Consider the following 15,888-nt stretch of genomic DNA (forward strand, 5'->3'; position numbering starts at 1 on the left):
AAGTTGTTAGTTATAACACAAATCCAAAAATATCCCAGAGAATTCGAGTTCTTAAAAAAATCTCTCCCTAGTTATTACATATGACCATAAGAATATATGTATATGTATATATGTAGTGACTGTAATTATAAATATATATATGTATACATAAATGTATAAATTCACATATACATATGTATATGCATGCATACATTATATATTTACATATAGGGTTATAGTCCTGCGTATTTCATTTTAATTCTTCTCTTATGGTTTTATTTGTCATATAATTTCATTGCCTTAGAAATCTTCCAGTGAGGAAACTTACTCTGTGAAAGCAGCTCAGGAGTTATTATACATCAGTCTTAAAAATTTCCCAGGACACTGAGAGTTGATTTCTCCCCAGTGACTTCTCAAATGCAAAATAAGATGAGCTTTTCTCAGTCCTCTATCACTGATATCTCTTCAATTTGTTATATTGTTGGTATATAAAAACACATGTTCATATGTGTATATATTCATACATTTATTTATTCACACACACACATATATAATGACTATAAAATATTAATAAACAAACAACAAAATTAAGTCTGAATACTGTGCAATTATAATGACCAAATTTGGACCTGAAGTATTTGCTAACAAAGGGGACTTATAGGATGTGGGACACTGTATATATGTTGAAAGATGGATTGGTTAGTTTTGTTGAACTTTTTTCTTCTTTTTTCCCCCCTTGGTCATAAGGGATGTCTCTCTGGATAGGGAAAGAAGGAGAGATAGAAGAAGTACCTGTACACTGACAAAACCACAGATTCTTATAGCATCTCATGAGATAGGCAAATCTTAATATATGTAATGACTAAAATGAAGCATGGAGATAGTAAGTGAAATAGATTACCGAATAGTTTTATGTTTTCAAAGTGCTTTCATCTCCATTATATCACAGGGTCTCAGGCAGGGCAAGCAATTCAGGCCATTTTATAGACTGGGAAATTGAGACCCAGAATAGTTAAGTGATTTGCCCTAAACCACTTAGCTAGAAGTAGAGCCAAGAATGGAATTCATGTCTTTATCTTCTGTTCAGTCTTTTCTCTCTGCTAACAAGGACTCGTTTGTATAGAGCTTTAAGGTTTGTGAGGCAATTTCCTACCAGTGAGATAGGTAAAGCAAGTATTGTCATGTGATTTTTATAGTCAAGAAAACAAAGGTTTAGTGAGTTTAATTATTGTCTCTCCCAGTTATACAGGGATGGTAAGGATCAGAATTAAGACTCAGATTCAGAAATCTTGACACTAAGTTTAGTGGTTAATGTGCCTCCTACTCTGCTACTTCTTTAAATAATTGTTTGGCTGAATATACAAAGCAATAATATACATTACCATTTCCTAGAGAAAGCTATCACTCATCATTTGCCCCATGGAAATGTAAAACATAATTTCTTAAATATTTTTGTTGACAAGAGGAAAACATGAAAGTTAGAGTGTAAAAGCAGAGAAATGTTTGCCTCATTTTAAACTGATTCATTCTAACTGCATCAGACTCCTCTTGGTATAGTTTCTATATTTTAAACGGTCATACTTTTAAAATAATTCACTCAAGTACAGGAATCCTAAATAAAATGTGTGAATTATTTATTACATAGCAACTCAGAGCATAAGGCCTTTAAGAGAAAAGGCAATTTTTGATGGCAATTGACTTAGTAAATCAGAATGACCAATGGACATTAAATCTACCAAGAGTATTGGGGGAACAGATTATATATGTATATGTATATCTTTGAGGGAAAAGACTATTTTGTTCGTTTGTTTTTTTTAATCCCCAGTTCTTAACCAAATGACTTGATCATAGTAGACAGATGCTTAATAAATGCCTGATAAACTTAATTTATCTGATATTTTGTGAAAGATCTATTTATGTACCTCTTTTGTCAGATTATAGACCAATTTGTAGAGAAGGGGTGTGCAGTCCACTCTAAGGGTGTAATTGCCTGAAAAAGAAACACAGATATGTAAATTAAATTTCAATTATTTACACTTCTAACTTTATTTTTCCAGTGTTTTAATTACAAGCATATTTCAATATTCTTATAAATTAACTTTTCTTTCCTCAGGGAAGGAACATGGGGGCACAGCTGTAGAGCCAGAGGGAAAGCTCTAGCAATATGGGTTGGGACCAACAGCAAGGGGAAAATATTCTTATTCCAATAGCTCCCAAGGGGAATCTGGGATGCAAAGTATTCAGCAATGGAAGATCTTGTCAGGAATAGAGCAGAGAAAAGGAATACTATTGGGGCTTGGGTAGTACTTGAGCAGCACTGTTTAAAAACTTGGAGGGAAGGCTGCAGCCATTTTTCTTATAACTGGGTTGTTCATAAATAGGAGACTGCAATATTTATTTAGACAGAGACCAAGGTCTGAAAAATAAAAAGGACCCCAAAGACACTCAGATACTTCCTTAAATACTGAGAGCAAAGGAGGTAATAATGCAGAGTATTCCAAGTCTTAATGAATCTTAAGCTTTCAAAGCTTTAACCTGCACTATAACTTTTGGGGCATCCTGTATTTTTGACAATCACCAAAGCCTGAAAGCCAAAGCTCCCCTGACTTTTATCTAGAGTAGTAATTTTAGAGCTTCAAGGAATATCAGAGATAACATCATCTAGTACCCTTATTTTGGAGGAACAAAATAATCATCATGGATTTAAAATGACCTATATCATATTTAAGAGGATCTTTTGAGACATTTACTTGTATTTTAATATCAATAAATGCAATATTTCTTAGGAAGACAAAAATGTAAATAAACTAGTATACTATCTCCACTGACAGAAATACAGGAAGGCAATTAACTTAGTAAATCAGGAAGGACCAATGGACTTTAAATTTACCAAAAGTATTGGGGGAACAGATTATATATGTATATCATTTAACACCAAAGATAGCTGTAGCAAACAGATTATCAAAAGAGTGTGGCTTAGATGGTGCAATAGTAAATACTCCAGAATCTAAAGGAAGAAATTACTTATTTGAAATAAATTTTACCTTCTATGGATGAATCAGAATTTATGTAAGCAATGCTTCTCTCTTGAAGTATTTTTGCATTCTCCTATAGTTGAGGTAAAGTTGTTACTTTATTCTTAAGTCATTACCATATAAGAAAATGTAAACAAAATAATTGAGTTATTTCAGAAGATTAGTCAGTCAATACACTCATAAATTAAATATAAATGTCCAGTGCTTCCTTCCACCCCCACCAAAGATTCTGCTAGAATAAAATGTATCCAGTACAATTGTAGCTATGGCTTAAAGCTTTCATTTTCTACATGAAAAAGCACTTCAAAATTTGTTAGGAAATATTCCTATTTAGGGACCCTTTTAACAAAGAAAGCAGGTTCTATAATTAATAGGTGTCAGCCCTTCAAGAAAGGAAGGCCTACCTGGGTTCAAGCTATGCCTCTACCAAATACTAGCCATATGGCCATAGGTCATAACTGGTAAGTGTTCTAGGTAATTCTCTTAAGATTCTAAGTTGGATAGAGAGTGCTGATCTCCTTTGGGGAAAAGTTTTCTCACTTGCCCATTGCTTATATAGCATTGAAATTAAAAGCTCAGTTCCTATCCCAATCTTTTTTAGCAAACAGTGTCTTATCAATTGTTCTTACCAATCTTCCAGAATTGTTCCTTATGTAGGCAACCATACTAGCCCATCTTTACCAGAGGGATTTATTTCACAGAGGAAAAAAAAAATTTCCCCAAAAAATTTGGGGGAAAGCAGTGGAAGGAAAATGGCTAAATGCAAAAAAAGAAAGGTGTTTCTCACAAAGCCACAATAATATTTATTAATGTTATAGCCATAATGTTAACCACAAAGGAAAGCATTGGGTCATATCTGTGTGTATCAATCAATCACAGTATCTTAAGCATAGTTAAAATAACACAGAAAGCTTTAAAAAAGGACTATAAGAATGAATATTTTCATAATTATTTTGTATTCTTTCATTTTTCCTATTTGTGCCAATCCTGTTATAAAGTAAATAATTTTATATAAATATTTTTAAATTCTCTGATTTCTCCTATTGGCACCAACACCACTACTAATTGAATAATAATTATTTATAAATGTGTTTTATCTTCTTTCTAGATTATCAGCTTCTCAAAGGCAGGGAATATATTGCTTTTCGCCTTTTCATTTATAGCACTTAGCATGGTACCCTGAAAATGCTTGTTTCTTGAATTGAATTCAAGTAAATTGAATTATTAATTCAATTATCAGAATAAAGGATCATTAGAAGGCCACCTTTAGTGAGTCAGTTCATTCCATTTTCAGATGGTATTGTTAATATATTTTTCAAATAAAATATGCCTCTGAATAACTTCCATTCCTTGATTTGATCATTGAAACTATTCATATCTCTCTGACATATAATGATCTGTAAAATATTTGAAATAGCAATCAAGTTCTCTTATATCTCTTCTCAAGACTAATCATTTTCAGTTTCTTAAATCTCTTCAAGTGTGGCTCATTTAGAATGCCCATCAATGCTCTTCAATATCCAAGTACTCTTCCTTTGGATAGATTTTTCAGTGTTCCTCTTAAAATATGATGCTCTGAAGTGAACATAAAATTCCACGTGTTCTAATCACAGAATCAAACAATAAGGCAATTATTGTCCCTTAAACTCAATACCTTTATCAATGTTCCTTAAGACTTAGTAACAAACTTCTCTGAAAATCATTTTGGGTTGAAAGTCAACTAGAAACTCTTAAGTCATTTTCACAAAAACAATGGCTTGCTACTTCTTCACCATCCTATGCTTATGCCACTGATTTTTTTGAACCTAAGTGCAGGCCTTTCTTATTCCATAAATATATTTATCACTCTTCAACTTCATTTTTTGTTACCTTTATCATGTCAGTTTGGCCTTAAAATATTTATAAATTTTTATTCTCTAATTTCAGAGTAGTAGCTATCCCTACTGACTTTGTGTCATCCACATACTCAGCAAGCATAGTAACTACGTCTCTTCATCTAAATTCACTGATTAAAAAATCTTAAAACAGCACCAAGGACATGCCTCTGAAGCTTAGAATCAGAGATTTTTTAAGTTGAATTCAAACCATTAGTCCACTATTGACATAATTGTATTATCATGCAGACCACATGACTTCATTTTGTCAACAAGGATATAACAGATCTTGGCAATTCCCTTGCTAAAATCCAGAATGCTATAAGCATTTCAGAAAAAGATAAAGTTAGTCAAATATGACCTGTTTTTAGTGAATTTTTAATGGTTCCCAAAGATTACTATTTTCAAAAGTCTTCACAAAGCATCCAATCAACAATTTCCCTCTAAAAGTTTATGCCAAGCTGGATGTTTGAAATTTTTGTAATAGTTCTTTTTTCCATATTATAATTTTAGATATTTGTACCTTCCTGTTCTGGAATTTTTTTACACTGAAATTTTTTTAATTACATGAATAGCATTTAAGCAATCATGTTATTTTCCCCCTAGAACTTCAGCTGAAATTAATTTGGTTCAAGAAAACTGACTTCCATTAAAGTATGTAGGTATTCCTTTACTATTTCCTACTTGTAAATAATAGGTTTGGCAAATTTCTCTCATCTCTTAAGATCTCAGATCATCATTTATCATACTATCTATTAAATTTTCTATTTCTTGATCTTCCTTCTTAACTCAAATACTATTTTGTAAAATTCCTTTTGCTGACCTTAACCTTTCTGAAATCTAAAACTCATTCTGGGATTAACTATATTCAATAAATAGGGCAGGAATAGGAAATTTTACCAGGAGATATAAATCCTAATACCAGTGCAGGTTGGCATACCTCTGCAATTTATACTCTTAGAAAGTTGATTAGAGTTCTAAAAGGCTAAGCAACATGCCCAATGTCATATAGCCAGTATGGATCAAAAGAAAAACTTGAATCCAGGTCTTTCTGGCTTCAAGACGAGTTTTCTATTGTGCCATGCTGGCACTAAATATAGTGACTTGCTAATAATAAAATTAAGTTCTATATTATAGTTCACTAATGGTGAGAGAGAAAGTGCAAGAAAGATAGGAGAAATCAAAATGGGGTAAATAATGACATTAAAGAGAATTTCATAAAAAAAAAGGGACAGGGAAAGAGAAAGAAAAATAGGGAAGAAAATAATGAAGAAATCCTTGCTTAGTGAGAGAGAGAGAAGAGAGAGAAGAGAGAGAGAGAGAGAGAGAGAGAGAGAGAGAGAGAGAGAGAGAGAGAGAGAGAGAGAGAGAGAGAGAGTCAGATAGATGGAATAATATCTCCACCTCATGGTCTCTCATAAAATTGCCACTAAAACTTTTTATGGATTTTCAAGTTTTTCAATTTATTTGGTATTGCCTCTTGATATTTACCCCCACATTCAGATAAAATCTACTCCTCAACTGATGACTATATCATCTGATTTTTCTCAGTTCCCAAGAAGAATAGTAGTTATAAAAAAAATATTTGTTGTAATTGTTCAAAGAATAATTGCTTTGATTTTGAGATCTGTATGAATATTCTTTAAAAGAGAAAAATATTTTTACCCAAGGGCTGAATTCAATGTAATAACACTTACTTTTTTTCAAAGCTTATAGCTTTAAGTTGCAGCTAAAGTATTAGTTGACACCACCAACTGAACAATGACTAATGAAAAAAGCACTTCTCAAGAGTATAGTATAAATCAATGAGAAAATGTGACTCAATTTTAAAAACTTTAAACATGTATACATGTATACAACTATTTTCAAAGGGAATAGCTATGATTGGAGTGTTACCATGAACCTTAATTCTAATATTACCGTCAAAAATGATCAATGTAAGAAACCATGCCATTCTTTGAACTTCAATTATAACTCAAGATTTAGGATAAAGTATTTTGGTTGTTCAAAATAGCTAGTCTTATTTTTTGTTATTTTGAAGCTAATGATTTAGTTCATCTTTTATAAGTTTAGATAGATTCTCAAGTTTTTGAACAACAATAAATAAATAAATTTTACATAGTACTTTAGTCATAGTCTATCCTAGTATGTCAGATAAACAGATAAAGGACAGAAGACAATTTCTTCAACAATTTTGCAAACTAAAGACCTTATAGGCAATAGTTCCTATTTGTAAGTTTCTTTTGGTATACATACATTTGTTCATTGCTGCCAAAGGAAAGGACAAGAAGGGTCTCTTCTTTATTTACCTCAGCCCATTCTGTAGAACCCAAGAGTCCAAATTCTTCTGCATCCCAACTAGCAAAAATAATAGTTCTTTTTGGTCTCCAGCCTGAAATTACATATTAATAATGTGTGATTAATCACAGGATCATATTATCAAAGACTTTGAACTAGAAAAGCCCTTAGAAATCATTGAGTCCAACCTCTTAATTTTACTGTTGAGGAAACTGATACCCATAGAGGCTAAGTGACTTGTCCAACATCACACAGGTAGTGAGTGGCAAAACTGGGATTGAACCCAAGACCATTCTAGTGCACCACATCTAAAAATAAAAATAAAATGTATCACCCCTAATTACCTTCTGCCCCCAAAATTCATTTGTTTACCTCCACTCATCAGTTTTCCAAAACTCCGGACAACCTCTTGTAGAACAGCTGCCCCTGTGGTTGGGTCAATAGCACCAAATACCCAAGAGTCTCGATGACCTCCAAGAATAACATACCTGTCTGAAAATATATGTATATTTAAATGAGTAACAATTCTGAATATAAATACATATGCTAAACTATTTAAAAATTTTAAGTTATTAATCTTTTAGTGATATTTCATTCACATTAGAAACCCATAAGGCAGTGTTATCTCAGTTGTACTCATTATATTGCTGAACAATTTTTCACACTAATAATAATCAATAAGATATCAACTAATCTGCTTGGTATTTTAAACCTGATAAAACTGAATCTGAAAAAATAAAAAACTTAATGATATACCTGGCTCCATGGATCCTCTGATGATTCCAATAACATTGTAAATCCTTGTTATTTTATTGGTATTATGAACATGCATTCTGACTTTCCTGTCAATTGAACAAGAATGAAGAGAAAACTTATTACGAAGTTTTGTGATGAATAGTTTGGGGCCGCATGTAGAAAACAGAATGTCTAATATTCAATGTCATTTTCCCCATCTAAGTTCACAGGTTCCCATGGACCTCAAATAAAGAACTTGATCTAGGAACCCTTAAACTGAGATAGAACACAAATACAGATAGACACAAGGAAGCTGCTTTGGATATCTGGCTGGTATCATAAACTTTGAACACCACCTGGTGGTATAAGTGTAAATTGCACTGAGTAGTTTTCTAGTCCTGTCCCTGTGACCACCAAAGTGTAGCTGAGGACCCTCTCTTACTGAAATCGCCCAGTCAAGGCTGCTGATGCATCCCCACTCGACCCTCCCACTACCTTCCACTTCTTGGGAGAGCCAGCGTCTGTTCTCAAAACTTAGTGCTATTTCTTTTCAATTTTTTTCAAGTTTAAGATAAATGCCATTAATCATTGTATTGCTGGTGTTTTTAATTAATGAAGCAGACAAATGGACAGTGGGTGGGAACAATGGATAGGAGAAAGAAATGTCATTACTGTAATATATATTCACCAGGGCTGAGGGTTATAGAAGAAAGAAATATTTATTTAATTTTATAATTCCTCAGAGCAATGAGAGATACCTAAACCTTGATCATACTAGATAACTGACTAAACAGTTTTGATTAAGTAAAACTGTGACAGTCTGGAACTGGCATGAGAGATGAGCGTTGGCTGCTTTCTCTTCCAGTTGTTTCTGTTTGAAGGAAAGAAAAAAAAATCCACAGTCAAGAAGTAGAACAGAAAGAATGATCAGAGAGAAAAGGAAGGAGTCAAAAGAGTTATTTGGAAGGACTGTGGAATCTGAACTGTGATGGTAAATGCTTAATTGCTCTCTGGAAATGACTCTTTGTCAGAGGGAAAAAAGTAAGCATGATACATTTTTAAGATTAAGCTGCATTCCTAACAGTTTTTTCCATCATGTTAAGTTTAGAAAATCAACAGATAAATCACGCATTGGCATTTGTCTGTTTTCAAGGTATAAATGCTCACACTAAAAATTTTAAACTTGGCATTCCTATGAGGAGTCAGCTCCAACATACCTTTGGACCTACACAAAGTTCAAGTCAGCATGAAAAAAAAAAAGAAATATCCCTGATGCTCACAAGCTCAGAATAACAAATCTCACCACTCACATTAGTGCCATAGTAGAAAGGAAGGGAAAACCTTTATTTAACTTTATTAATATGATACTCTCACTGACTGTTGTATTGGCCCAGTTTTCTTATCACTTTATGCTGACTTTATATAATATATGTAGTTCTAGGCATTGTTCTTTTAGCTCTACAGTCTTTTGACCACTTCACAGAGGTCATCTCATGTTTCTCTGAACTTTTTGCAATTTTCTTTCTTTATTCTATAGTAATATTCTTGTCATTTAATTTGTTTGGTTACTCCTAAATAACTGTGTACACATTGTGTTTCCAGCTTTTTTGATATCATAAATGATACTGTTACAACACTCTTGTATAAATACATTTCTTCTTGCAGTGAATCATTACCTTAAGAGTCCTCAGAGTAGAGTTTCTGAATCAAGGGTATGAACAGTTTAATAACTTGAATTGAATGCTTCTAAATCATTTCCTACAATGCCTAAACTAATGCATAGCTCCATCAGCAGTGAATTAGTATGCCTAGTTTTGCATAGCCATTCGAAAATTAATCTCATCTTTTAGAATCTTAGCCAGCTTAACTGGCAAGTTCTAAGCAATATAAATTTCATATGAATAGTACTGTTTCTTTTATTATTTTTCAAATTAATAATTTTATATGATTTAGCAGAAAAATAAATTTAAAATTTGAATATTGAAATATAAAAATTCTGAATTTATGAAAATCAGACAGATTCATTACAAAGGGTAGGTTAGAGAGCAATATTCAATGATTTGTTTTATGCAAGAAATAAACTAACTTAAAATATAAAGATTCATAAATTAGAGTATGGGGTAAAAGATTTTATGCCATATTTGAATCCTCCAATATGTAAATGGAAGTTATTTCAGACAAAAATTATAAAGTCAATTAAAACTAACCAGGAAGAGGTTATGTTTAAATTATTGTACTAATGAAACAATAAGATTAGGAATAGAAATTAGTCTGGTGTCATTTCAATAATATAAAAAATTCCCAAGTGAAGAAATTTATTGTCCTAGTTCAGGTCAGCAACTTTTCTTCAACTTGTCTTTGAGAGCTTCCAGAGTACCTAAAAGTTCAATGACTTGAACAAGTTCAGGCAATCAGAGTGAGTCAGAGGTGGAAGCAAAACTTGGGCCTTCTTGCCTTGGAGATCATCTCTTTCCATAATGTCATACTACTTTTGAAATTGTCTCACTTCCTCTCCTCCCTCTCTCCTAATTTCTAATGATTTCCTGATGGCTAAAAAGTTGTGGAAAAACAGAACCTTCTTTATTTAGTGTTGCTTATAGATTTTTGCCTTTAAAGGACCCTGAATGTACTGAGAACAGAGTGAATCTCTCTGTAATACTTAGCAGTTTTTTCATAAGAAAAGGAAAAAAAAGGGCAGCTAAGTGGCTTAGTGGATTGAGAGCCAGGCCCAAAGGTGGTAGGGTCCTGGGTTCAAATTTGACTTCTGACACTTCCTAGCTGTGAGACCATAGGAAAGTAATTTAACTCTAATTACATAGCTCCTACTGCTCTTCTGCCTTTGAACTAATATATAGTATTGATTCTATGACAGAAGGTAAGAGTTTTTAAAAAGAAGAAAAGAAAATACTGTACAGATAGTTACTTTATCCAGCAGACATCAAATACACAGGAATTAAATAACCCAAATAAGGAGATAGAATAGATTAAAATACTTTCATTAATTTTCCTCAAGAATCCCAGTGCTTAGCATGATGCCATGAGGCTCTGGGAAATGCACTACATTAAAAAACAAAACAAAACAAAACAAGGAAAAATAAATCATCAAAGTTTGTTATTCAGTTGGATAAAGATAAAAGAAAAGAAACAAAGGAGCAAAGAGAAGAAAGGTAGATCCTATCTTATATTAAGCAAGATAATAGAAAGGAAAGAAATTAAATGAATGAAATATGCTTATTTTTCAGATTAAGACCTTAAATTGTGGGGAGGTAAGAGAAATGAAAAAGAAGCATTTATATGGTACCTACTATGAGCCAGGCATTGTACCAAATGCTTTATAAATATTATCAACTGCATTGGTGCTTAGGGATAGACCCTAAAGACTGATATGAAGTTGGGTCTAGAATTTACTAGAAGGTAATGTAAGAGATAAACTGGAATTAATCTGCCAGCAGAAAAAAAAAGAAGCAAATCTGGCAAGCTGGAGAATTCTGCAGGAACAGATCAGCTCACTTCCTTTCCTTTCCTCAGAACTTTCTCTCCTTCCTGCCCTTCCCCGGTTCCTGTAGAATTTTCCAGCTCTCCAGTTTTTCAATTCCAGCTCTCTCTTTTGTGCTGGCAGATTAAGTCCAGTTCATCTCTTACAGTAGAAAGCAAGCTGATGTGCATTTTGGGACTCTTAAAAATCATAACCTTAAGTCATGTTGTGTATGCCAAGACTCATTTTCCAAGAACAATATTCTCTTGGCAATCTTTTTAAAAACAAAGCAAAAGAAAAAAAGATATTTGTGGTTTCATCCATATAGGAAACTTCCAAATGAGAATTTCTATTCATGCAAAGTGAAATTCTTTGCTATTGACTTAAAAAGTTACCTGGGCACTGATTTAAATGTTTTACCCAGAATCATATTACCAGGATGTGCCAGAAATGGGGTATTGATTACCTGGTCTTCCTAACTCTGGATCCTGTTTTATACTTTGCAAAAAATGCCAAATACAGAACCCACAACACTCCCTAATGCTATACAAATCAGATTAAAATGAAATTAGAAAATATTTAACAAAATAAAAATATAGCAGAACATAGATAATGTTAATATCGGATTTGAAGTAAAAATTCAGCTCTCTAAGATCAAGAGGATTGTATATCACTGCAATGATTTTTGGTTGTAAATCTTGAAAGACTAAAATTTCCTAGGAAATAAAGTTGTAGGTGATCTAAAAGGAAATGTAGAAAAACATAGTATATGTAAGTCAGCAGTATCACATTTCAAATGAAGACCAACAAAACCCTGCTTCTGTCCAAGTGTAGGGTTGGTTTTGTGAAGGGATAATCTTGTACTTCCTACATAGAGGTAAATAAATAAATAAATAAATAAATAAATAAACAAGTAAATAAATAAATAAATAAATAAACAAACAAACAAACAAATAAATAAATATATATATTATATATATGTGTGTGTAAACATATATACACATACATACATATATATTCTAATGTTGAATTTTCATTTTCTTTGCTGTTTTGTTTGGATAAATAAGCTAATTTATTATTGCTTTTTGTACAGTCTATAGTGTTAACCAGCATTTGGTAAGAGGGGATGATTAAGTTGGTGTGTAAGCTAAAGGTTACCTTTTCCTTTAATAGTAACATCAGGCATATGATTTGTCAGTTGTTTATTTGGGTGTATGTTTGGGGGTTTGGGCTTTATAAGATTATTCACTTACAAAAATGAATAAATATGGAAATATGTTTTGTGTGATAATACATGTATAACCCAGATTTAATTGCTTGTCAGTTCTGGGAGAAGGGAGGGAAGAAAGAAGGAAGACAATTCAGATCATATAACTTCAGAAAACTAATGTGTAAATTTGTTATTAAAATTAAAGAGTTTTTTAAAAATTTAAAAACAAAGTTTAGGGCTTTGATAAATTAGCATAAGCAACAATTTTTAAAAGTTTTTCAAATAAAAGTCAGCATTAATGTTTATGACTGTGACCTTCTGATGATGTCATCCTTTAAAATGACAACCTCAGGTGTCTGAACTTTGTCCCATAAGTCAATATTATTTTAAAAGTTATACTGTGTTCAGGTGTATTATGTTTTTACATTAAAAAAAAAAGAGTAACACCAGGGAAATTGCTTCCCCTCTGCCTTGTAATCATATACCTAGACTCAAAGTATGAGTGGTTGCAGATAAATATAATTCTAGCTTGATCTCCACCTCTCTCTGATTGGATATATCCTCTCCAAACTTCCATTTAAGAAAGGCATCTGAGTCAACCATACCTCAGTGCTCTCCAGGCTGCACTTCCTCTACTGTGCACCTACACCACGTATTTCACCTCCACCTCCTCGTGCTTCAATTTCTTTTGAGATTTGTTTTCACCCATCAGAAGGTAAGCTCTTTGCTCTTTGCAAAACTTCTACTTGCATTTGTATTCCTAGTGCTTAGCCTCGTGCCAGGCACATAATAAATGATTAAAGAATGCTTGTGACAGACTGATAGCCCTCTTAGATACAGAATATATTGCCCTACCCTCCTGAGTTCCTATCCTCAAGGAACTATTCTCAAAGAAAAGTAAAGGATAACAGAAAGACAGCCCCAAATGCTTCAGAAGCACTCATAAATTGTAAAAGACCTAAGAATATTGTGAAGGACTTTTAGGATGTTGGGTGGATCCTCTCTGAAGAATTTGGGCACAAGCCAAATATGTACAAATTGATGGTCTCAACTAGAAGGAATGAAAGAGCTGTGATCTACATCAGTGTTAGTGCTTTTGGAAAGGATAAGTAATTCAGATAAAGGATTATGCCTCCTAGTTACATAGTACTTAATGAAAGCATTTTCACATATATGAGGCAATTTGATAACAACAGCATCCATGGGGAAATAAGCAATAAATATATTATCCCTACTTTGAGGAAACTACCTTGAAACCTACCTGGTGGAATAGTTCCCTATGAAGCCAGGCCCAATATTATAAAGCACACTAAGATTTCCTTTCCAGCTGTCATCTGGTGGTACAGTTCCTCCCATATTGCTATTTAGATAAAAACAAAAGGACACATTAAAAGTTGAGTTTTTACAGTTCCTGAGATGGAATTATAAAGGGTGGTGATAGCAATAATAATAATTCTTAACACCAAAATAATGACTTAAGGATTTCTTCAGTGGCTTTTAAGGAAAACTATATCTCCCCCCCCCCTTTTTAAATTTAGAATATTTTCCCATGGTTACATGATTCATGATTCCTACACACATGCACACACACACACACACTCCACTGGGTTATATATGTATCATTGTTCAAAACCCCTTTCTTTGTTTTCATATTTGCAGTAGAGTGATCTTTTAACATCAAAACCCTAATCACATCCATACCAAACTACATGATTGATCAAATATTTTTCTTTTGCATTTCTGTTTACACAGTTCTTTCTCTGGATGTGGTTAGCATTCTTTCTCATAAGTTCCTTTGGATTGTCCTGGAACACTGCATTGCTGCTAGTAGAAAAGTCCATTACATTCTATTGGGCCACAGTCTCTGTGTACAATGTTCTCCTGGTTCTGCACCAATTCCTGGAGGTCTTTCCAGTTCACATGGAATTCCTCCAGTTCATCATTCCTTTCAGCACAATAATATTCTATCACCATCAGATACCACAATTTGTTCAGACATTTCCCAATCAATGGACATCTCCTCATTTTTCATTTTTTTTGCCATCCCAAAGAGTGTGGCTATAAATATTTTTGTACAAGTTTTTTTTCCTCATTATCTCTTTGAGAAACAAACCCAAAAGTGAGGAACCCTATATCTTTATCTTTTTAGACTTCACTATATCTTTCTAGCTTTATCTCACATTACTCCCCTTTAACAGAAACTTGCTCATCCATTCTCTCCTCCTCTTGTCCCACCTTGTTCTCCCAATCATCATCATCATTCAAGAAAGGAACTCAAAGGTTATCTAATCCAATCCCATAATTTTATAGATAAAAAACAAAGATGTTAAGGAATTTACTCAGGCTCACATAGGTAGTATGTTTCAGAGGCACTATTTAAATCAAGGTTCTCTGAGTCTTTAATATGAGCTCTTTCCATGTACCATGTACTTGCATTCACATTGCTCTCCATAATGGAACATACATAGCATCTTATCTTTGAATTTCTGTTTGAAACTCTTTCCTTCCTTCAGGGACAATGCTCAGAAAGTATATACCATTGCCTCCCGAAGAAGCATCCTAATACTTGGTTTGCCCCACTGAAAATATCTCTAGGTAAATAATTTTTCCCTTGTAGTTCCCAAATAAGAAGAGCATCTTTAACTCAGAAAAACCAAAACTTGCCAGTTTTATTAATTACTCATCTCTTTTGCTCAGGTCTCTTTGGATCAAGTTCATTGGTCCATTTGCAAACCCAAGCTCACTCTCATATAATATAAGGAAGTTTCCTAGATTGCATAGAAATACTTCACCATATTTTAAGCTAAGTAGTTATCTCCTCTTCTGACTTCTGAGGTCACCTAGTCCAAGATATTCATATTATAGATGAGGAAACTGCGGCTCAAGAAAGTTAAATGACTTGAATTCAAACTCAGTAGGGCCAACATTATCACCTTTCCCTTAAACTCTCCACTCCTAAAAACTCTCCATTTCTGTTAAAAGTCATCTTTAACTTCCTTTATATCCAATTTGTTCCTAGGTTTTATCAATGCTACTTCTATGATATCTGTTACAGAATACCCTCCCAACTTTATCCACTAACATCACCATTGTAATAGTTCAAATCACTGCCAAAATAACTTTCTTTTGTCACAGATCTAATCCTGTCACAGTTTTTTTTTTTACTTTTAGTCATTTTCCTGTTTAATCTACAGTAAAATACAAATTCATTAACTTAAATTTTATAGATTTCTGAATTTGGTGCCAACTCACCTTTGCAACCTTATTTTATAGTACTGGTCT

General features: G+C 33.1%; 1 protein-coding gene across 7 annotated transcripts in view; it reads right to left on the bottom strand.

Annotated features, from left to right (window-relative positions):
- Window positions 1-15,888, bottom strand: part of LOC100013563 (N-acetylated-alpha-linked acidic dipeptidase 2) — a 98,048-nt gene that overhangs the window by 45,956 nt on the left and 36,204 nt on the right. For all 7 annotated transcript variants that reach the window (XM_007495044.3, XM_007495046.3, XM_007495047.3 and 4 more), the window contains 6 exons: window positions 13,868-13,966; window positions 7,943-8,028; window positions 7,559-7,678; window positions 7,198-7,280; window positions 3,024-3,087; window positions 1,902-1,969 (listed from right to left, as the gene is read on the bottom strand). In XM_007495044.3, the coding sequence (XP_007495106.1) occupies window positions 1,902-1,969; window positions 3,024-3,087; window positions 7,198-7,280; window positions 7,559-7,678; window positions 7,943-8,028; window positions 13,868-13,966 (520 nt within the window). The remainder of the gene's footprint in view (window positions 1-1,901; window positions 1,970-3,023; window positions 3,088-7,197; window positions 7,281-7,558; window positions 7,679-7,942; window positions 8,029-13,867; window positions 13,967-15,888) is intronic.

The sequence above is a fragment of the Monodelphis domestica genome, chromosome 4 (assembly GCF_027887165.1).
Source record: "Monodelphis domestica isolate mMonDom1 chromosome 4, mMonDom1.pri, whole genome shotgun sequence".
In the NCBI taxonomy this organism is placed as follows: domain Eukaryota; kingdom Metazoa; phylum Chordata; class Mammalia; order Didelphimorphia; family Didelphidae; genus Monodelphis; species Monodelphis domestica.